The following is a 23531-nucleotide window of genomic DNA, read 5'->3' as shown; positions in this document are numbered from 1 at the left end:
AAGATGAGAGTAAGGTGTGTCATTCTGTCTTGTGCCATTAAAAATGGTTCTTGGGAACATCACTTGTATTTAAAACCTGACAAATTTTTTTGAATTCTGCCTTTCTTCAGGCTTATATATCCCACAGCCCCTTTGTTCTCTTGCAGCAATCTTCAGACCTTTCCTGTATAGAAGCTTTGCTGAGCCATTCCACTTTTCCTCTTGTTTTTCTCCTTCCTTGTGTGATTCTTGCTGTCTTTTCTATCATCTAGTTCCTCTTTCTGCTGTCTTATGTTTGTTCTTTCTTTTTCTTTTTTTCTTTTTTTTTTCTTTTTTTTGTCTCCCCAAACTATCTCCTGGTTCCTCGTTCCCTGCATGCCACTAACTAGTTTCATTAGATATTAATTGATTTGTGAATTCAGGCTGAATTGCATCATCAGCAGATGGCGGATCCAGACCTGTTGGAGGAATCCTCTTCACTCCTGGAACCAAGCGAGATGGGAAGAGGTGCCCCGCTACGACTTGGGTAATGGCAGTTTGTGCTTTCTTCTGTCCTGTGCTAGGGCTGCTGGCTTACGTTCATCCTGTGGCATCCGCAACGATTTGAGCGGAACTTTCCAGACTGGCACATCAAGCAGATGAAGGCTGTTCTGGAACTAGCTGTTGGTCTCTGGTTTTGTCCTGCGTGCATTAACTTCCCAGTTCATATTTGTGCTTCACACATTTCTCTCTGCACAAAAAAAATTTTACTAGCTTGTTCCTTGTAAATCTGTTCTGGTTGCTTTTTCAGACATTCTAAGCTTTCACGCTTTGTTGAAACTAGTAACTACTATGGGCACATAATACTCTGAAAAATCTGTATAGTTCTACATCTTCTTTATTAGCTGCTTCCAGGCTGTCTGTGTATGTGTGTAATTCTTTATCTGGGGTTTGAACTAGTGAGGTTTTCTGAAGCAAATGCCTAGAACATAGTCAATGGTAGCCGTGACTGCTATAATCCTTGCCATGTAATGTACCAGTAACCTATTGAAATGAAGACTAGCAGGCATAGAAACTGTATGTCTAAATGCATTTGTTTCTCCTTCAACCAGTGATTCATTTATTTTTTTTAATAGATGATTTCATTCTGTTAAACGGCATAGCTTTTGCTGTAGGACAGTTGGTTTTGTCATGTTTTTATCTCTATGTATTTAGAGGACCTTCCATTTTGCCTAAAGAGCTAATTTCAAAATAAAACTTTTGTAGCTTTCAATCTGATGCTAAACTCCAGTTGCTATCAGTGTTTTGGGTGTTAGGCTATGTATTCTTTTAGGTGCAGGACTTACATTTATGCTGTCCCCTTTACAGGTTTGTGGCTGGTGTGATCAACCGTGAGCGAATCCCCATGTTTGAGCGCATGCTGTGGCGAGTGTGCCGAGGGAATGTATTCCTGCGTCAAGCAGAAATTGAAAACCCCCTGGAGGATCCTGTAACGGTAAAAGGAACTATTGTTTACAGCAGCAAAAGTCTCAGATGTGTAAAAGGATTTTCGTACAGATCTGAGCCTTTATCCCTCAATGAGCCCCATGCAGTCAAATGTTTTTGTTGCGTCCCTTCACAGTACCTACTTGCAGCCTCTGAGGCTTTAGTGACAAATGTTTTCCCATTTTATTAAAACAAAAATAGCAGGATGGATGGTGAATGCTGTTGAAAAGGGGGAAAAACAACTCAAAATTTGGACTGCAGCAGGGTATAGTTGCTTCTCTGGCACAAACTACAAGTGTAACTCCTGTATGCAGTTCTGAATAAGTAGTAATCCTCCTTGAAAGAGGCTCTTTTGGACGTTAGCAGTGTAACATCTGTAGCTCATTCACTCTGAACTTGGACCTTTTGTTTTTCCTAATTTGGTAACCAGTAATTTAAATATCCATCTGAGAATTGTTGGCATTATTACAAATATAAATAGTAAATGTTGTGATTGGGCCTGTTTTTACTTTCAGCGTCCTCTTTGCTCAAATCAATGGACAATGCCCAAACTTCGGGAACCCTTGCTCTTAACCAGTAGAAAGAAAGACTGTATGTAGGCTGCACTGGAGCAAAGACAGAAGAGTTGAAATTCAGTAACTGCCTCTTTGTTTCTCTTGTCTCACCGACTGCTGGTAGTTGACCTGTTGAATTATCTGTCTAGTAGGAGAGACTTTGTTCTTATTGTGCAACACTTCCTTAAATTGAGGTTACACCTAATGTAATTATTCTTGAAACATTACGTTAAAATTTCCTAAGTAAGGTAGAACAATAACTTGTCAACAAATGCAGGAAAGGGGACCTGGCTACCAACGTGAAAACAGCTGTACAAAGAATGTGCCGTTGGCCTCCCTGGAGAGTCAAAGTTGTTAAACCTTATTTTCATTCACTCTTTAGCTTTTTGCTTGATTCTGTAGGTGAGCTGACTGCAGTAAGTGCTGATAAATATTTCATTGCATCTCTGTTCTTTTGGAGATCTTCCCAGGTTTTCCTGTTTATTGTATTACATAGAATAGATAATAGATAATCTAGAACATTTTGCTTTAGTAAACACAAGTACAGTAGAGGTATTCTATACTGGGACTAAGAAAATTGCTTTCCTTGTGACTGTTTCAGTGTTGTTAAGGTACATTCTTGACTCACTGTGCAGATATGAGCTCTATATGTACAGATTCAGAGGAAGGAAAAGTAGGACTGTAATTTGCTATAATGCCCATTTCTGTAAATAGCTGAGCTATGACAGTGCACTCTTTCTTCTATTCTAGGGGGATTATGTGCACAAGTCTGTGTTTATCATCTTTTTCCAAGGTGACCAGCTGAAGAACAGAGTCAAGAAGATATGTGAAGGGTATGAAAGTCTTATAGCTGTGCAGCTCTCTCAAATATGTGAAACACGTTGACATGAGTTAATATTGATATTTTTCAACTCCTTATTTCACAATGACTGTAGGAGTACATATTTTGACAGCAAATAAAATGTATCACGTATCATAAGTAGCTGAAACATATTTTACGGTCAAAAAAGCCACTCCCCAAGCCTGTAATGCTCAAAGTAGATGACTACTTTGCTAGAGAATGCCTAAAAACAAAGGAGTTCAAGTGTTGAACTCTCGGACAGACCTAGTGGGATGTCAGTGGGCGATATTTTCACAGGGAAGACCAACAGTGACTGCTTCTAGCAGCAGCTGCGTTGGCATGATAGCAGCACCCTGAACTGGGATGGCTAATCAACTTCGTGACAGTGCCTTTGAGACACTGTCAGTACAGGGAACAGAGGATTTTCTCCCACTTCCATTTTGTTAAGCATTCAGCTTCTGTTTTTGCCAAAAGCAAGCTTCTGTACCCATTGGATTTAAAGACTGAAACGGCTTGGCAGTCTTCGCTTATCAGAAACTTCTCTTAAGGCACTTCTTGCTTTATTTCTGTGTTCAGCCATCTTTTCCGTCTTTGTTACTAAGGTGGCTTGCATGTCTTTCAGATTCCGTGCCTCCCTCTACCCATGCCCAGAAACACCACAGGAGCGGAAGGAAATGGCTTCTGGTGTCAATACCAGAATTGATGATCTTCAGATGGTAAAATAACTGGGGTCAATGCCCTTTCTTTTTTCTTTTTTCTGTAATAATATAGTTGGAAACGTCTTTGGATCCTATTAAAACAGGAGAATTTTTGGCCCTATTAGATGGCCATATTTTCAGCTCCAGGTAGCTTGAGACCAGCTCTTCAGCAGTGTAAGAAAGATGTTTGGAGACTGTCTTCTCAGTTGTTTTCTTTGTCAGGGTTTAGGATGGTGGGGTGGTTTGATCTTTCTGGAGGGCTAAGTAGTTAATTATATACATGTAAGTACAGCATCAATAGAGAACTGCATGCCAGCGAGCAGAGACGAATATGCATGGGTAAGGAGATACCATGTTTTCCAACTCTAAAAGCATGCTTGTATAGTTGTCTGCTTCATCTGCAAGAACTTTGAAAACATTTAAACTTATTTCCAAGTTGAGATAACAACGCTAACTTTAACTTAGCTATTCTTTTTTCTGCCTGTCTTCATATTTTCATGTTGTGTTGTCCTGAAGAGCTTCTGCTTTACAACTAATCTCTTGTGCAGCAGCCTGAGTGTTGGTAAAAAGTAATCAGCACACAAATCTATTGGGTGCCAGCTCTGAAATATTTGATGCTTGCTTCAAGGAAGAAAGGCAGTGTGTTATTATGCAGAAAAATTTAAGGGATTTGAGACAAAAAATAAGAAAAGGTTCAGAAACTAAAAGGAAAAAAGGTTTAATTTGGACTGCTTATTTGATGCAGAAACTGTCTGAAGCTGGGAGTTGTGTAGTGCAGCTGTTTAGCAATTTTGAAGTAGACAAGAACTCAGAAGCAATTTAACTATTAGGATTCAAAGCTGCATGTGCCCTGTGTCCTCGCTTTCCCTTGAGTCTAAGACTTTCCAGTCTGGAAATCTGACTTGGCATGAGTTAGATATGTTCCAGTTGGAAAACACCCTCAGTAGAAAACACTTTCTCCTTTTCCCTTCAGTAAAAAAGTCTTTCACTATAATCTTTGTGTGTTTTTTTAAGGCAATGTATACCTCACTTGTAGACCTCTTCTCTGCTCTTTTAACCTGGGTGGAGGAAAAAATGTTCTCTGTGATCTCTAAACAGTTCATTGTTTGAAATATCCACTGACCTTGGAGCTGGAGGAGGAAAGTAGTCAAAAAGTATCCCTGGAAAGAAGCCTTAAAACCTTTTAGCAGAACTAATTAATATGGAGACTAAAGCATATATTGCAGGCATGTGGCAGTCTTGTGCATGGGATGGGGGAGAGGGCTCATCCATCCATCCTCTGGTGGGTAAGGCTTGTCTTGTTGGTCAGCCTGATTTCCCTGTGCGCTTTTGTATGCTTTGAGTTTTGGTCAATGATTTTGCCTCATCTTTATCCTACTTCTCTATGAAAGGTGCTGAACCAAACAGAGGATCATCGCCAAAGGGTTTTGCAGGCAGCCGCTAAAAATATCCGCGTCTGGTTCATCAAAGTACGCAAGATGAAGGCCATCTACCATACCCTGAATCTGTGCAATATCGATGTGACACAGAAGTGCTTGATTGCTGAAGTCTGGTGTCCTGTTGCTGACCTCGATTCTATCCAGTTTGCTCTCAGGAGAGGCACTGTGAGTAACTGCTGTGCTGCTTCTGTCTGCTGCTGTTCAAGCAGACTAGCAACTGTCAGCAAACACAGCATGGATTAATTGATTTTTCTGAACTGCGAGTCTCTAAAAAACCGTCACTCTGGGCTGTTTGAATGAGTCCTCACAGAGGACAGTTTATTTAACATGCAGGAATCATGGCTTATAGATAAACTTTGTAACAAATACGTTGTGTGCTTTGTAGTCTTGCTGTTTGGCTATTCAGTGGAACTTACTGAAAGGAGCTATCCAGGACATTAGCAAGCTCACCCTCTGCTCAGATGAGTTGGATGTCTTGAAGTCCTTTCATTTGCTGTTTTAAAAAAACAGGCAAACTCTTGCATGAGTTTTCTTGTCTGTCCTAATCAGATAATGTTCATCCTTACTACCTTACTACAAGTGCTTCTTCTCCTGCTATACAAAGTGGAGAGCAGTGGAAACTTGGCAACCTTCCTCAGCTGCTCAAGTATATTTCTTACCATGCAAGCACACTACAGTAATACAAGCTTGTAGTTTTCCAAATGTTAACGAGAAAGCAGTGTTGTACTCTGTCCTCCAGTGCTCTGAGGGTGGGTTTTCCAATCTTCCTTTTTTTTTTTTTTTTTTTTTTTTTTTTTTTAAACAGGAGCACAGCGGATCCACTGTCCCATCTATTTTAAACAGGATGCAAACCAATCAGACCCCACCAACATACAACAAAACTAACAAGTTTACTTCTGGCTTTCAAAACATTGTTGATGCTTACGGCATTGGAACATATCGGGAAATAAATCCAGGTAAATTCATAGTTATAAAAGTCCAAGACATCAATCTCAATTTTTTAGTCAGGTGTTTCTCTGTATTGTCTGTCCTGTATGAAAATTTCTAATAGAGTGCTTAAGACCTTTCAGAAGCAGAGGAGAAGCTTGGGAATTATACTGCTAAATTGCATAAATTGTACTGTGGTAAATCTGGGCTTGCTCAAATACAGTGCACTAGGAGTGTCATCTTTTCTCTTACAGCACCGTATACAATCATTACCTTCCCGTTTCTGTTTGCTGTGATGTTTGGAGATTTTGGCCATGGAATCCTGATGACTCTGATTGCTGTCTGGATGGTGCTTAGGGAAAGTCGTATTCTGTCACAGAAGAGTGACAATGAGGTAAAGTAACAGGTCATGCTGAGCTTTGCATTTAAAACAAAGAGTTGCAGCTTGGTTTACTGACATCCTTCCCCCCTTGAGTTGAGAATACCCATTCCTCCTTACATTTGAAATTTCTGAAGTACACAAAGTGAGAAGCTTGTAGACCACAGACTGAGTAGCATGGTTTCGTAATAGTAGTGAGTTCCTTTGGTTTTCCTTTCAGATGTTTATAGGAAATTATTCCTTTCAGTTGTTTGAAGGAAATTGTTTATCAAGTGTGGTAGGTAAGCTGTTGTAAACACATCGCCCAAAACTTGGTTGGATCATAAAGGGTGTCAGTCACTGCAAAACTAATTTTTGTACGTGTATATCATTTCTCCAAGATTCTTCCTATTTGCTGATCTAGATGGGTTTTGCTTGCTCAGGGCTTAGGTTGACAGGAGCTGAACCAGAGTTAAGATATATTGACAGAGCATGGAGAAAGCTGAATAGGGTCTGCACTGCCTAGTTCCAAACTAATGCTGCCAGCTGGGGGCTTGCATCAGTGTGTGGAGTGCAATTTATCCTCTTCAGCTAATCCCAGATTCTCTGTGGACAGTCACACTGCCTGTTTGTCCTCTGTATTCAGATTCTGTTCTGCAGTGCTACCTCTTGTACCCTTAATCCCTGCCATGGGGAAATAGAGACTTTGGGCTTTTAGTCCGTATGGTTGATATTGTTTGTTCTGCAACTGACTGATTTTACTGTTTTATCTTTGAGACACCTTCCTTGTTCTCATGGACTTTATTTGTTCCTTTTTGTTTTGGGTTGTTTTTTTTTTATACTAGATGTTCAACATGGTTTTTAGTGGTCGATACATCATTCTGCTGATGGGACTGTTCTCCACTTACACAGGCCTCATCTACAATGACTGCTTCTCCAAGTCTCTTAATATGTTCGGTTCATCTTGGAGTGTTCGGCCGATGTTCTCAAAAGGCAATTGGTCGTGAGTAAATAGTTGGTAACTAGATAAAGAGTGACAGTGATAAGGAGGTGACTTATCTTTCCCCATTGTCCTCCCAACTCAGGAAAACAAAAACTTCTGAACTCAGGCTCAAGTAGAATTGGAAGAGGGGTGTAAACGTGAATCAAGTTTCAGACCAGCTTTTTTTTTTTTCCCCAGAAAACTTGTAAAGATGCAGTTTAGCACCTTTCTCCTCATAGACATAGCAAGATTCCTGTCCCATGCATCTTTCTTCCTTGTGACACTGAGTGACAGGTCAAGAGACAGGTTTATTATTCATTCAGAAAATCTCTAGGACCACATAGGAACCTTAAAGTTCTCTCAATTTGAGATATTTCTTGCTCTCACAAGGGAAGAATGTTGTTAGTTTTTACAGAAAGAGGACAGCATTGCTTGTGTTAATGTTTGTATAATCTACTTATACCCAAACAGAGATGCCTTGCTTGAGAATACTCCTCTGCTTCAGCTGAACCCTGCTATTCCAGGGGTGTTTGGTGGACCCTATCCCTTTGGCATTGACCCGGTAAGAGCTTTTCCTTCCTTTGCTGTCCTTTAAGAACATCCTCTGTGTCAACGGAAAGAAAACTGCCTGTCCAGTTCACTGTGAAAGATTTCCACACCCCAGCCATTCCCTTAGCAAACTCTTTATCGATGTTCGAAATACTCCTGAACGATAAAATTAATTCAGTTCCTATTGAGATGCTAGATTCAGGATAGAGAGACTTGTTCTTAGGTCCGTTAAAGGCTTCTTTCTCACCCTTTCTAATCTGCAGCGTTTTAATCAAATCTGGTTAGACTTGCAAATCACTTTATGAAGTTACTTTTTTACCTCGGGGAAAGTTATTTGCTTCTTTTTTCAGTCAGTCTTAGAAATGTAGGTTTCCAAGAAATCCTGTTGTTTTGTATCTGCCTACATCAATAACACTGCTCCTAACGCTGCTTAGAGTATTTGATACAAAACTGGCGTGTGTTCCACATCACAGAGGAAGTGCAGAAAATCAGAACTATGTGTAATTGTTCATTTAATGGATAATCGTATCTTTTTCTGTCAAGGATACAGCCCCCTCTTTCCTGCAACTTTTGCCTACCATTAAAAAAAATCAAGGTTTGATTCCTGCTCTGATGGTGGGATCAGTTGCTGTAAGACTGTTCCTAGCAGAAAAGGTTGTCTGCTCATTTCCCCAGAAGATATCCGTGTGACAAACACATCTGTAAAAAAACCTACTCTTACAGCCTAATACTTCCTGGATGGTTAATACTGTTTAGCTTAACGTGAACATTTTCATTCTCCTCTGTTTTTCTTTTACTTGGTGTTTGGCTGACTCAGTGTTGTTTTTCACAGATTTGGAATATTGCCAGCAATAAGCTGGCCTTCCTCAATTCGTTTAAGATGAAAATGTCTGTGATTCTTGGCATTATCCACATGCTCTTTGGTGTCACATTGAGTCTTCTCAACCATATGTAAGAGCTTTGCTCTGTTTTTCTCGGGGGTGGGGAACTTCTTTGGGTGTAATGTGTGTATTAGTTTAAGATGTAGGAGCCTATCAAGACTTTAACTTCTGATTGAAGTGTGCAATACGGTTGTTTCTGTCTGCGTATGTAGAACTACACATGTCAAGTAGTTACTGTTTTTAAGTCCCAGCTATTGTTGAAATGCTGAGCCCCTGCAGTTTTGTTCCAAAGTTGCTCTTCATGTTCTCATTAAAAGTTTCTGCCTTATGTATGCCTAATGCTAACCAAATGTAATTTTAAACTCTCCTTTTTCTTCTGTAGCTATTTTAAGAAGCCACTGAACATATACCTTGGATTTATTCCAGAAATTATTTTCATGTCATCACTGTTTGGATACCTTGTTATTCTCATCTTCTACAAATGGACAGCCTACGACGCTTACACGTCAAAGGATGCACCAAGCCTTTTAATACATTTTATCAACATGTTTCTGTTCTCCTATAGTGATACCAGTAATAAGATGCTTTATAAAGGGCAGGTGCGTGCTCTTGCTAGAATAGGATCAGAGATGCTTCATGATATTAGAGTCTTTCATTGACCTTATAATAATTCTGAAATCAAGTGTGAAACTATTTTTGTCTGTGATAGAGGAAATGTGGCATCATTTCCAAAGCCTGACACTATATAATGTTGAAGAAGGAAGGAATAATCCCTGTACCGGGAATTTATATCAGTCTGAACCTAAGTCAGTCAACTGTGGCTCCAGAACATTTGGATCCAGACTAATAGTGGAAAGTGATAAGGAATATTGTCCTGCATTTGCAGTGTGCTGCCTCTAAGCTAAGACACTAACACCATTTCATCCCAGCATTATCAGACACCTGTCATTCCCTGCAGAATCTTTTGGCTTTTTCCTTAATCTAAACCAGTATCAGCATTACATGCTGTGTACAGTCAGATGGGGCAGCTGCAAGCAGGCATTAAGTACAGCACATCTTGCTGTTCCAGGAAGAGAGAGAGAGAGAGAGTGAAGCGTCCATGTACTCTGGGAATTCAGTCGTTCGGTGTTGCATAAGACGTCTTGCTAGGTTTTGTGTGTGTTCGAGTATGGACTGCCACTAAATCATCTGAGACTTGTTTCTTTTACAGCAAGGGCTCCAGTGTTTCCTTGTGGTGGTGGCGTTGCTGTGTGTGCCATGGATGCTGGTAGCTAAACCCCTGGTCCTTCGCCATCAGTATTTGAGGAGAAAGCACTTGGTGGGTGACTACCTCTTATATTTTCAGTATGAAAACTAATTACAGTTGAAAAGCTATGTTCTCCGTCTTGATCTTGGGTATGTAGGTTCACACTGCATTGTGACCTGTAAAACGTTTTTGCATATTCCTAGGCATAAAGGCAGGTGGGTTTTACTGGAGACAGAGTATTGCCTGCCTGCTTCTCCGATCTGGATCCAGCATCAAATCTGCTTTTAAAAACCCTGTATATTGGTAATGATAAAAACAATGTATCTGGCTTGGGTTTTGTCAGCTGGTTTAGGAACACTGTCTTACTAGCTGCTGGATGCGCTTCTGTGCCTTCTCTAGGCTGACAATGAAAAAGGAGAGATGTAAGCTTAACTGGCTGGCAGACTTATCAGCCATCTGTGTAAAGCAGTTTGGATGGTAAAAAAGAACAATTAAAAGGAATTAACTGGCTGGCAGACTTATCAGCCATCTTTGTAAAGCAGTTTGGATGGTAAAAAATAACAATTAAAAGGACAAAAAAATAGACTTACGCAGTCATTTTGTGAGAGGTTGTCTTCTGGGGTAGTCTCTAGGTTTCCAACTGTACTGTAAAGTATCTTTATACAAAACGCAGGAACCTGGCACACGTGCACTGAGGAGACTTGAAAATTCTCCCTGCATGTATGGCAGACAGCTTTTAGGATGTTAAGTGAGTCAAAGATCAGTTCAGTTAAAGACACTCCCTCTCCCTTCTCTGACCATCTTCCATCCTCCCATGTCCCCTCCATTCGTCTCCCTTTCTCTTTTTGTTTTCTTCCTCCTCCCTTTCTTTTCTTCCATTCACTATCAGGAAGGGCAAACCGTGGAGGCCCAAGTCAGCACAGTCCCGAACGAGCAGGCACTAGAGGCAGCAGCGGCTGCAACAGTGAGTGGATTTAAAAATCACCTGATGGATTTAAAGATGGGAGTTGGCTTTCTATCTATTTATCAAGAGAGCATGGAATGTATCTGAATTTCATAAGAGAATGACAACTGCACCTTTAGGGTGAAAAACACTTTCTCTTGGAAAGAGCAAAGTTCAGCAAAATTGATACATTCTGGAAGAACTACCAGGCTGAAGGATGATAGTTATGTGTGCACAGAATGCAGAGACACTTCTTTGCAGGAGTGCTGCTGAAATCAAAACCTGCAGAGCAGCACAAGAATACCTTGCTACCACATCCCCCCAGGTTAAGTTCCCCTTTTTTCCTTTTCTTGCATATTTGTTTAAGATAGATTAGGATTATTCTCAGTGAAGCATTTCTGTTTGCATTATGTGTTCCCAAACATCATGTTTATGTGATGGCCTCCCAACAACCTCATATCAGTAATTACTGGATTTTTGACACCTGTGCCCTTGTAGACACTTAGACTTGAAACTGTGATAAAATGGTTGTGCACAACTAAGCCTCTCGGTAGTGGTTTTTCCCTACTTATTTGTGTCTAAGCCTATAGACAGCCCTTTACTGCTAAAGCTTTTCTGGCGGAGTGAAGATTGCAGCAGCTCCCAGAACTTTGTGCCTTCCCCAGTACTGCATATTTCAACTTGGTTTTAGTTATGAATGCTGCCTAACTAGGAAGCTTAGATCTCACAAACTAGTGAAGCATAGTGAAGCATATTGTGCACTTCCACATGTCAAAGGTACTTTGAAGCCCTTTTTAGCTGTTGGCCAGTGTTTCTATCATGACATTTTAAATAGCCTCACAGAAATGTCAGAAATTAAAATGGATCTTTTGTACATAATCCATCCAGCGTATTAAGTGCATCTCAACACAAGAAGCTGTGAGGGAAGGTCTTTGTACGAGGTGTGGTTAGAAGTATAAAATAAACAACTAGACCTTTTGGAGCCGTGTTTAGATTGGATAGTTTACAGAGAACAGATACAAGTCAAATGCGAGGGAAAAGCTGAAAAAGTGCAAATTCACACAGGCTAGAAATACATAAATATAATACTGATACTAGTCATCAGTAACTTGTAATGTTTCAAAGATGCTGAAAACCCTAATAAAAGTATTGTCATACTTATAAATGATTAGGGTTTTTTTCCATTTTCTTTCTATTTTCAGAGCATAAACATCTACCTAATTGGTTTTTAGAAACCTGACAAAATATTTAATTCACATCTGGCATTTTGGGCAAATTTATAGTTCAGCCTAAAATAAAAATAGGCTTCTGAGAACAAATCAGTTAAAAGAACATCAAGCAGCCATTCCGCTGGTATGCCAGAGCGATGCACTGTGAAAGCAGAGAGGCCATGGGATCTTAAGCCTCCTTAGTTTGCATAGTCATCCTGAAACTTCTGAAGTCTTAATGCATCGTTAGCTCGTTCACATTCCGTGTCACAGGTGACCCCAGTACAGTGCTAAAGCTGAATGCAGGGCTTTTCTTTCCATTTGTGGCATTTCAGTTTGCTTCTCTAGGTGGGTCAGACTCACAGGTCTTAATTCATAGTTCCTCAGATCAGTCATAAGCATTTTCTGTCTTGTGAACATCTGGAGGGAGATAGAAATCCTGCTGTACTCAGAGCTGCTTGCTGAACAGAAATCCAAAGATAGTGATGTGCAAGTTACGCCTTCATTGTCCAATATGCATTTATGATACATAGGCTTGTGCATCCTTTCTAGGTGATAGGACAGTATGGAGGAGGAAGCCTGCCATAAATCAGATGTTAACTGTGCAATGATTACAGTTGTCAGGTGAGAGGAACTCCTGACTCAAAGTCAAAGTTTCCACTCAGTTTGTAGATTATTCTTTTCTGTTTAGAGCGCAGTGGAGTTATGGCTGAGGGTCAGATATTGAATGTCAGAACAAATGTCTATAAAAGGGACTGTTTGCACAACGTGGAATTTCCAAGTAAGGGAAAGTCTGATTTCCCTTGTGTGGTGTTAATATGCCTGACGCTGGTGGGGAGCAAGTGTGTGTATGTATATTTGTGTCAGTCCATTCTGCTTTGAGTTGCCACTATGTGACTTGTTTCATTTACAACAGCAGTGGTGTTTCAGTGCTTGTCCAACAGCTGCTGGGCAGAACGTTGGTCTGTTGCACGTCAGTGCCAGCAAATGTCCTCTTGAGAGATGTGCCTTTTATTTTACTTAGGGTTGCAATTACTTTGTAGAAATGTATCAATTATTCATTCAGACAGACTTTTTTTCCTAGCCCTAGCAGGAATCAGCATCTTTCCCATCCAAGCTGGGAAATAGAATTGTACAGCTGGCTTAACCTGGGCCTTAATACTTAATATTTTGTTTTCTTCTGTGAGCTGCTGCTGCACGTGGAGTCATAAAAAACATGAGCTCTTGCAGTAAAACACAAACAACACTTTGCTCTTTCTTTTTCTGCATGTGTTAGGGAACGCACAACTTTGGTGGCATCCGGGTGGGCAATGGACCAACTGAGGAGGATGCTGAGATCATTCAACATGACCAGCTATCTACCCATTCTGAGGAGGGGGAAGAGGTAAGCACCTGACCATCCTTGCTCTCAGGGCAACGCACTTGGTAGCAGAACGTGCTAGCGTTTTGCTGTATTTACTGATTTCTAAGCTGTTTAAAACTAAATAGCAACATTGTCAGTGAAGTGGTTTCATAGTAGTTTTCATACAGAATATGTCTTGCTCATTCACAGGACTCCAGAAAAAGCAGTATAATTTGCATATAAAGGGAAATGTGGCTCTGTTTGTCCCCATTAAAAAGAACCATCATCTTACGGGCTACACAGTGAGAGTTGCACAGTATTCCCAGGTGGCATACGCAGCTTACGCTCTGGCTGAAGTGCAGTGCGTTTGTGCTACCTGCTTTTCCAGTGTCAGCCAAAATCCAAGGGCTCTACTTCTGCAGCGGTGAAATCTTGCTTATATCTTTAGTTTGACTGTTGGGGGTAATGTTAATTGCTTTGCCTTATGTCTGGTAGAGAGGAAAAAGGAATCGATCTCGTGTAGTTTGGGAGTATTCTCCAGCAGTATATTGCCTCTCTAGTGCATGTGATGTTACTGCTTTACTGTGTTATGTTTAGGAGGCAATTAACTGAATGTGTTCATGATTAATGTTGTGATCGACACACCGCACTAAATGTAAACTTATGTTTTCAAGCCTACAGAGGATGAGGTGGTAAGACTACAGCCAGCTTTGCATTCATGTGTATCTGCACCATTTCCCATTGGTGTAAAATACATGCTGAATTAAACATGTTATGTCACGACATCTTGTTTTCCAAAAGATCTAGTTATTTACATGTTACAGGCCATTTTTAATTCTTCATACATACATGCCCATTAACAGACCTTTAATTACTTCATCTATACAGCGTGTTTGTCTTATCCCCTGCCTGCAGATCTTTCTTAGTTTACTTGGAAAGCTGTTAAGCTGGAAGTCTGACTGAAAAGTTTTTGCTTTTAAACTTCTGAAGAAGTCTCGTTTGCCTTATGTTGTGTCTTTGGTAATTGCACTGCAAAAAACTGTTTAAAGATATGTCTTCCCAAACTATCTGCAATTTTAAGGATGATACTGATTGTTGCCAGTCAGCAAATACAGCAAAACCAGTCTAGTTTCATACAGTTCAACAACTTAACTAATCAGTATCTTTCTGTAAAAGAGGAGCTCTGTTCTGAGAAACTGCTCATTCATAAACACTTGTAACAAGTATGAGTATTAAAGAAATGGTTTTTTAGGAATACTCATACAGGATTGATTATAGGTTTCAGCGCTTTCAGGTAACCAATTTTATTACAAAAAATATAAATGCCATGAAATTAGAGTAACTTCACGACAACTATGCTGTTGTGAATTGTGCTGAAAGTGGTTTCGCTTAGAGATCTGTTATGCATAGGTCCATCTAGAATTGAGGGGGGTGCGGAAACAGTGCGCAGATGTGCCTGTAAATTCTATATATCACTAAACCTGTGAAAAATGTGTAAAACTACAAATACCGTGCCATAGCAATCCTGCTGATTCTCCCGCTCCCTGGCATAGCGGTAACTCTCTCCAGCAGTTGCACATGGCTGTAAATTGTCATTGTTTAAATATTTATCACATTCCACTTACTGCACACTGACTTGCTGTGTGTGTTGGGAGGTGGGGCAGGCTTTATTAAAGAACTTTGCAGTTCACATTCTGTGGAGAAAGAATTAGGCTTTTGACAGCTAATTTAACTTAATTGTTTGAAATGTTTATTGCCCTGGATATGCTAGGGGAGAAATAAGAATATAAATAGTTTTCTGTGCATGCTTAGAGCATGAGTCATTTGATATATTTAAAACATAGTGTTCACTTAAATATGAGCAGTTTCTGAAGCATGGATTAAATCCAAAATGTAGGGAATGCTTTCCCAAGCTGCAAAATAAGGAACTATCCTATATGGCAGACTTCCTTATAAGTTATTTTATTATTTCAAAAAATTACCAAGACACAGAGACTTTGCCAATGAATGGTACATAGATGTGACTTTTTCAAGATTGCTTTGTGCATTGTTTTTGCTTTCAAAAAGGGCAAGTTTGCGTCTTGCAAAATGTTCTTGTTGATCCTGTAGCAAAGGTACATATGCAGTATCAACTTGGAATACTGTCTCCTTTTTCATAGAGGTGCATAGAATTTACAGTGAATTAATATGAATACCATGTTGTTGCTGAACAGTCTTTTCCTGGCAAAGTCCATGGCTGAATTTGAAATACCTTACTTTCATACAATAGAATGTGAAAACAATTATATTCAAGCTGCAGCAGTGAACTGTCATTCTACAAAACCTAGCAACGCAAGAGAATTCATTTTTCATTTATAAAACTGACATGCTAAACCAGGAGAAGACAGTATCAGTGTCTAACTTCAAACACGACGTCCTTGGTAATAGCACCAGGTAGTGCGCTCGTTTTCCCCGATCAGCCAGCCCTTGCTGCTTGCGAGGCTCGCAGCTCTCTTCATTTTCTGTGTTCTCTTTGCAGTTTGACTTTGGCGATACTGTGGTGTACCAGGCTATCCACACCATTGAATATTGCCTGGGGTGCATTTCAAACACTGCATCCTACTTGAGACTCTGGGCTCTCAGCTTAGCCCATGCACGTGAGTATTCCTTATGGAATGGAGGTTTCATCCGTGTGCCCGATCACCGCAGCTCTCTTCATTTTCTGTGTTCTCTTTGCAGTTTGACTTTGGCGATACTGTGGTGTACCAGGCTATCCACACCATTGAATATTGCCTGGGGTGCATTTCAAACACTGCATCCTACTTGAGACTCTGGGCTCTCAGCTTAGCCCATGCACGTGAGTATTCCTTATGGAATGGAGGTTTCATCCGTGTGCCCGATCACCCTGGGCAGGCAGTAGGTGAAATGCAAATAGCCTCCCCGGAGCTCAAACATGAAGCACTGCTGGAGAAGGACAGAGCTGTGTATGCGTTAGCTGGGACTAATTAAGTCTAAACACCAGTGTCTTCTTGCATAGCGCTCTGCTAAAAGCTGTCTGGATCTAGAAGGGAGGGATGGAGTTGAAAGCACTGAATAAAGCAAAGAGCTGCCGAGCAAGGACTCTGCCCTGCACTGTGCGACAGTTGGAGGCAATGTCCTGACGTACTTGGCTGCAAAAGCTGTTGTCCCTCTTAAGTTTCCCACCTCAGTGTAGGAGGTTGCTTGACTTTAGTTTTTGCTTTATAAGTAAACTGTAACAACCTTCCATTCTTGCTGAATGTTCTGAAATGAGCCCTCTTCTCCCCTTTCTCCTGGCAGAGCTCTCAGAGGTGCTCTGGACCATGGTGATCCACATTGGCCTCAGCGTGAGGAGTCTGGGTGGAGGCTTTGGCCTCTTCTTCATATTTGCTGCTTTTGCTACCCTGACAGTAGCAATCCTCCTGGTCATGGAGGGGCTGTCTGCTTTTCTCCATGCTCTTCGCTTGCACTGGTGAGTTACTGGAACATGCAGAAACTTCAAAGCTCTTCATAGCAAGAAAATTGATGCCACCTGGACTATGCAGAACTGCCATCTTCTAGAAAATTGTATCGACCCTTACACAGGAAAGCTAAGGCTATAAAATTGGGGTAGTGGATAATAGTGAGCCAAGATCAGCAATGTTGAGAAGTGCTGGAGTACCTAAACATCTAAATGTCCTACAGCAGATGTGCACTGACAGCTGAAAGTCTTTAAAAGGGTCAGAAATTTCAGTCTTGTTTCTAGTGATCCACCACTCTCCTGATAGTATGCATAAACGTTGCTTAGAAATTGTGGAGAGTAACTGATCTCTGCTTAAAAATAAGTTAGACTAAAGCTTTGTGAACAGTGGGATGGGAAGGCTGTGCTAGATAGATGAGCATGCTTGCGGCTTTCAGTAGGACTTTTTTGTTCTATCCTTTGGTCTGCTGCCTGGTTCTAATGTTTGTTTTCCTGAGTGCAATAGCTGCTGAGTGCAGTTTCCTTCAATGTGGTCTTGCTTGTCTTCATAAGACCTTGCATTGAACAGGAGCAGCTTTGCCTGTCTGCCCTTTGAGGTGCTGTGGCATAGTAGCTATTTCTTGCTGGTCTTTCTTATTGGCTGATGCTTTTGTAGCCCCTTTCCTGTGATTCTTAAGCTCCTGTGTATGCAGACAGACAGTAAACAAGAAGGTATTACTCACTAGAGTGCTCATCGCTTTCTCTGCACCCAAGTATGGAAAGTGTTCAAGAGCCTTCTCTAATCTGTATTCAAGAGAGCTCATTGTTCCACTTCAGATTCTCTGGTTAGTGCACTGGTGGGATCAAAGAAGCAACATGGGAATGGGTTTGGCTCGTCTAGGGTTCTCTTCAGCCTAAAGTGTAGGAGAGTATGTCTATACCTTTCCTCTGGACAGTTCTGGTTGCTGCCATCTCTTAAGATAGTTTCTTTCCTGGTAGGTCAGGAGAAGAAAATTAAGTCCCATGAAGTTCACAAGGAATATTCTGTCTTGCTTAAATGGGAGGAAAAGGTTGTGAGCACTTCTAAAAAGGAATTCTGTAAGTGAGAAAGGAAGCCAGTGCCTTTACAAAAAAAAAAGAAAGAAAGAAAATCAGCCTTTTTGCACTTTTCCCCTACATCTGGGGAAGGAAAACTTTGTCCTTTTGCCCTCTCTGTTGGCAGCCTGCGGGGTGCAGACTGGAGTGTCTCAGCGTGCCTGGTCTCTGTAGCTCGAGTGAGTCGAGCTTCACCCAGGGATTCAGAGGTGTAGCCATCTTGTGTCGAGGGAGCCCGTGGGGGGGCCGCTGCTGAAAATGGCTGCTGTGGATGGTGCTTCTGTTTTTCCTGGCATCCAGCCTAGAAATCTTCATACCAGTCACTTGAGAACTTCTTGCTGACTGGCTGGTGTTTCCTCACCCTCATCCTGCTGTCACTGTACTATGCCATTGCATCAGTGTGAAAGAAGGAGCTCTGCAAACCCTGCCTGGTATTATTGCTAGCAGTCCAAGAAGAGCAGAGAGTAAGCAGTACTCTAACTCCATATGTGGTGTTTCTGATCTGCAGTTGCTTGTGAATTAGTAGATTTTAAAAGTCTTGCTTCTCTGGACTGCAGTGCTGCATGGTACATTTCTGAACAATAGCAGCTGAACAGTTCTGAATGCCTTCTCTGTGTTTTCTTTTTTACCCAAAGGGATGGGCTAAGATAAGAAAGCATGTTTTTCTGGAGATACCTGTCTTGTGTTAATAACCACAAACTGCACTTATGGATACTACTCACAGAGCACCTGGAACAAGTGTGAACTGAAGGTTGCAGTTCAGCCATGAGGTGGCTTTTCACATTGCCAGGCTATCTCTAAAGGGTGATTAAAAAATTGTCTGGAAGTGTGTCAAGGGAAGATGGATGTCACTGAAATGGCAAGCAAACAGAGAAACCCAGATGAGCAATAGCAGTAAGCATATGCATCACTGGTGCCGCGCAGACCAGTGCAGGGCATGTGCTGGGGAGCTGCGGAACTGAAGCTCTTAATGCAGTCATATTTTCCCCAAACATATGTTTCAAAGTTGTAAAACTTTAATATACATTCTCTAAGAGAAAATCTGTTCAAGCTTAGGGCCTGAAAAGCAAGTTTAAGGCAATATTTCAGACTACAAGTAATCTGCTGAAATTATTTTGGGTTTGTTGGATTTTTGTTACCACAGTGAAGAGGAAGGCACCTGCAGTTGTTCAAAAGAACATACTGTTAACATTCCTTTTTGCTTCTGAACATGAAATCAGGATGTTTCCAGTGGTAGGTGTTCCCTTTTTAGAAGGGGGGTGGGGGGGGGGAGGGGGTGTCACATACAGCTGTCCTGGGAGGAGCAGATCGGATTTTCTGGCTGTGGGAGAAGAGTCACCTATCAGGAATTCTGAAGGTGTGGGTGGTTCAGCCTTCCTGGAAAGAAGGAGGAATTTAACATGTGTCTTACTGGTGGGAAAAAAAAAAAAGCACAGATTGTTCCATGTGCTCTGCCTATCAGTCCCAAATGAGGAAGATACATTTTGTGCTTTTTCAGAAAGTATGCGTTCTTTCAGCAGGCTGGGTTTTTCTGGGGCATTCTGGGGTGGAGGAAGCACTCTAAGTGCTGCCAAGATTGCAGGCATGTGTATCGGAGGTCTGCTGGTGCTTGGTAGCTGTCTGAGCCATACCCTGCGTCGTGCTGTTGACTCCTTTTACTGTAACATCACTGTTCTGAAACATTTCACCTTTCTATTTGCTTTTCCATAATGTAGTTTGACGTGAATGTTTAGATTAAAGTAGCTTACCTTTTTTTAAGTTAGTCAGCTCTTCTAATGTGAGCAAACATAGACTTTGCCCAAAAGGAGAAGTTTGTAACTGGATTCAAAGTAAGGTCCCAACATCATGGGTTGATGCAGGAATTATGGTTTCAGAGGAGCTGTTTTCTTGTGTAAAGCAGTATTTTGGGCTCAGTTTTAGGCCTGATTTGGAACTGGAAGCTATTCTCCCTAGAATATGTCCCAAGACCAGGCCACAGCTAGAAAGAATGGATAGCAGTGGGCATAATACAAAGCAAATCAGGTTAATTCAGAGCAGTGAAGAGTAGGATTTGTATTGCTCTGTAGAAGAGACGTTGGTGCTAAATGAGCATCGTGATGTAGGGGGTTCAGTTCCAGAGTTCGGAGCAGTCAAACCGCGTTGTTCAGACTTGGCTCTGGTTACCAAGTCTGTCTCTCAGCCAGTCTCCCACCCCTCAGTCCATGTCCATCAGTGTGGAGAGCATGGGTCCCAGCCACGCATGAGTTGGAGGTTTGGCGAACACAGAGAACTGGGTGCATCTGCTCTTGCTAAAGCTTTCAGTCTGCTCTCTCCCTCAGGTGTAGCATCAGCAGCATCCCTGGCAGGCGTGTGCACTTCGTCATACTTGAGACAGACATAAATGTGATTTTTCTTTATCGTGGGTCGCTTGAGCTGTTTGCCACTGGTCCATAAACATCCCCAGCATGAGCTCAGCCCCTTGGAGGCAGTGAAACGGATCCAAAGGAGTGCTCTCAGCTGCGCAGTGCTAGGGGCAGCTGAAGGCAAGGAGCTCACGCGATGTCTGTTTTATTCTGAATGGCAAAGTTGGAGAGTGCTGTGGGTCTGCGCAGGGACACCAAAATAGATTTCAAACACAACAAATGCGGTCAACCTCAAACAACCGTGCAGAATAAATAAAACGCAGCAATTATGCAGCTCTTTGTGGACAGCTATTCTCAGCTGTAAACTGAGAATGGACAAGGCAGACCCTCCTCTGCCCGGAGGAGGAGGGTCAGAGCTCCTGGCTCACTGCCACCCAAGGGGGAGTGCTGCTTTCTGAGAGGCGTGGGCGTGCTAGAGTTGCATCCCGCTCGCGATCCAGCGAGTGGCAGTGGGAGTGGTGAAGCACAGCTCCCCACCCGCTTGCCAGAATTTTATTTTTCTTTGTAAAGCTCATGAGCCAGAGCTTGTGTTTAGTGTGACCGTAAGAGCATGCTACTGCTCTAAAAGGCAATCTCCTGTAAGTGCAGGACAGAATGACCCATGGTGCGGCGTACGAAACTGCTGTCTTTTTTGGGCAAGAGTAACTACAACAATCTCTACACAAACAGCCCCATTGCTTTCTGACTGTAAGGTGCACTGTAGGCTACCCTCTTCGAGGTGTGCTCTGAATCACAGCTGACCCCAGGCATTGGCACATGCCTTTAAGAACACAAATACCAAGTAGGAATTTGCACTTGTACTAAATGAAAGTTAGGGTTCCTGTTCAACAACTGTCTCTGCAGTTGCTTCCCCAGGACCGTGAGCTGCCTAGTATTCCAGACAGCGTGGGTACTCTGTGACTCTGTTGGAAAATCCACATAAATACAGTCCAACAAACACTTAAGCTAATTATTAATACAAAAATGCTGAAGAGTGGGTTTTCTTTAATGCTGACTGCCAGAAAGCTTTCTAGTCTGTTTATTTATAGTGCAGTGCTAACTGCCTAGTAAATTCTTCTGCAGAACTTCATCACTGATGAGAGAGAGACAGTGCCATAGAGCTGGTACACATGACAGCCAGTGATCCTGGAAACAGCAGCGTCTCATACCAAAAAAGGACCTTGGATTCTGGGTGTTCCTGTAGACAATTGCAGAAAAAACACACAGAACCTTTAAGCCATGATATTTGGTTAAACAAACTTTTTCACTAGTTCCCTAACCTTACAACAGCCTCTCCTTGAGCTTCAGGCATCCAGTTGTGGCCAGTTGTAAGTGAGTGTGTCCAAAAGGAGCTTTCAGATGTCAGGGCCAGCTGGAACAGTTAACCATCAGGGTTAAAATTTCATTTTATTTACAGTGGGTTCTGTGTGACTCAGATACCCACCCCTCTGCCTCTTATTTCCCTTTGCTTACAGAATAGTTACTTAGTCACAGGATACTTAGGAGATTATCAGGGTTCCTGAAAAACTGGAGCATGTTGGCAAGGAGCCCTTCCTCCCACACGGAAAATCCTGCTCATCCTAGGGATTCCTCTGCAGGGAAGTCTGCGTATCTGCATGAACAGGCAGCAGAAGATAGCTGTTTTTCTGAAAGTTTCCCTCCTAAGCTCTGTTGGGAAATCAGTTCTTGCCAGCTGAAATGCCAGCAGCTTTGGAGTTCACCATGATTCCTGATCTGGAAAAAAATAATTAAAGTCTGCCTTTTTGTGCTTCATAAAAATACTTCTCCTGAATTGTGTTAAATTACTCTACAATTTGCTATCACTTGATTCCTACAGGGACTTCATTTTTTTAGTGGACCACGCAATGGAAAGTGTTTCTCATCAGGCTCATGAAACACTGTGCTTGTTTTTACTGTGAATCTCCCTATTTGGCTGTTGCTGACCATTGGATAGTTCTCTAGAATAATTCTTTTTTTAAACTGAGTTTATTAGGGGAAGCAGGCAAACAAGGCTAAGTTAATGTTCAGCTGGAGACAACAGGCACATCTCTAGCTGAGCAGAAGCAGTCATGTGGGGATAAACCGAATATGTTTGAGTAAATAAACAGAAGTAGCTGATGGAGGAAGTCTGAGCACAGCATCACGCGATTGAGGTTTGTTCTAACTAAAATGTGCACTTTAGTAATGAGATCTTAGAGGAAGTGCTGTGTGCTCCTAGGTGCTTCTCAGTGATGCTGCATTTAGGGAGTTCATCCTGGTTTTGTTGCCTTTTTATTGCCCATGGGGGTACGATCGAAGTACCTGGACAATTCTCCTCTGCTCCACTCCAGAAATGTCAAACAAAAATGTGGAGTTTGTGCCATAGATACGCTGCATTGTAACACCACTTTTTCTCTTTAAAGCTTTATTTTTTTATAGTTAATAATCATACTTTTAATGGAGTTCTTGCTAATTGCTAACTCGTATCTGAGAGCTGCCTTTTTAATGAACGCACACTCTTCCCTCTTGCAGGATTGAGTTCCAGAACAAGTTCTACACTGGCACTGGATTCAAGTTTCTCCCTTTCTCCTTCGATACCATCCGTGAGGGGAGGTTTGACGATTAAAGATCCCTCCGCTCAAGCAGTGTTAAACGTCATGTGTTTATGGCTAGCCCTCTCTGTGTGTCTGAGTTGCATGTAATCCTCCCATAGTGAAAATAACTTATTGCAACACCCTCGAGCGTTACCATGGCATTTCAAAGCCAAGAGCTTTGACATTCTCGGGTAATGAGTGACACTGGATCAAAGAAACTTTTCGTTCCTTAAGTTTACCACTGAAGACACTAAGTGCATGAAGTGTCTGAGTTTGGTGTGTAATAGTGTACTTCTCGTGTTGTGAATTCCCTGGCAGGCTTATCGGGGCAGTATGAGAGAAATGCAGCTACGGCTAAGTGGGCATACAAGCACATGGAGAAAAGGCGTAACAACTTCAGCTTGCACAAACCTTGCTGCTCAGGAAGAGATTTTTTTTAAGGAAGTTTTACGTGTGGATCCTATGTGTCTCTGCCTCTGATTAAACAAATTATGAGCAGTGGGCAGTTGACAATCCAGGGCGTGCTTCTCTTACCTCCAGGGCTTCTGCATGTGCCATGTTTTAAACTGACAAAAACAATGTCTCATCCTGTGCAGGGATTCAGCTCTTTGAACTCTGGCTGGGGCTTGAGGAGC

General features: G+C 41.8%; 1 protein-coding gene across 1 annotated transcript in view; it reads left to right on the top strand.

The window, feature by feature from the left end:
- Nucleotides 1-22928, top strand: part of ATP6V0A1 (ATPase, H+ transporting, lysosomal V0 subunit a1) — a 28594-nt gene extending 5666 nt beyond the window's left edge. The window contains exons 4-19 of the mRNA XM_009582683.1: nucleotides 402-505; nucleotides 1327-1453; nucleotides 2748-2830; nucleotides 3461-3554; nucleotides 4928-5140; nucleotides 5781-5931; nucleotides 6157-6296; nucleotides 7106-7263; nucleotides 7714-7804; nucleotides 8624-8742; nucleotides 9055-9271; nucleotides 9883-9990; nucleotides 13346-13453; nucleotides 15930-16047; nucleotides 16709-16880; nucleotides 22835-22928. Of these exons, the coding sequence (XP_009580978.1) occupies nucleotides 402-505; nucleotides 1327-1453; nucleotides 2748-2830; nucleotides 3461-3554; nucleotides 4928-5140; nucleotides 5781-5931; nucleotides 6157-6296; nucleotides 7106-7263; nucleotides 7714-7804; nucleotides 8624-8742; nucleotides 9055-9271; nucleotides 9883-9990; nucleotides 13346-13453; nucleotides 15930-16047; nucleotides 16709-16880; nucleotides 22835-22928 (2097 nt within the window). The remainder of the gene's footprint in view (nucleotides 1-401; nucleotides 506-1326; nucleotides 1454-2747; nucleotides 2831-3460; nucleotides 3555-4927; nucleotides 5141-5780; nucleotides 5932-6156; nucleotides 6297-7105; nucleotides 7264-7713; nucleotides 7805-8623; nucleotides 8743-9054; nucleotides 9272-9882; nucleotides 9991-13345; nucleotides 13454-15929; nucleotides 16048-16708; nucleotides 16881-22834) is intronic.
- Nucleotides 22929-23531: the final 603 nt, after the last annotated feature.

The sequence above is a fragment of the Fulmarus glacialis genome, unplaced genomic scaffold (genome assembly GCF_000690835.1).
Source record: "Fulmarus glacialis isolate BGI_N327 unplaced genomic scaffold, ASM69083v1 scaffold1908, whole genome shotgun sequence".
Lineage (NCBI taxonomy): Eukaryota > Metazoa > Chordata > Aves > Procellariiformes > Procellariidae > Fulmarus > Fulmarus glacialis.
Note: the sequence above shows the minus strand (reverse complement) of the source record. Positions and strands in the feature narration are given on the sequence as shown.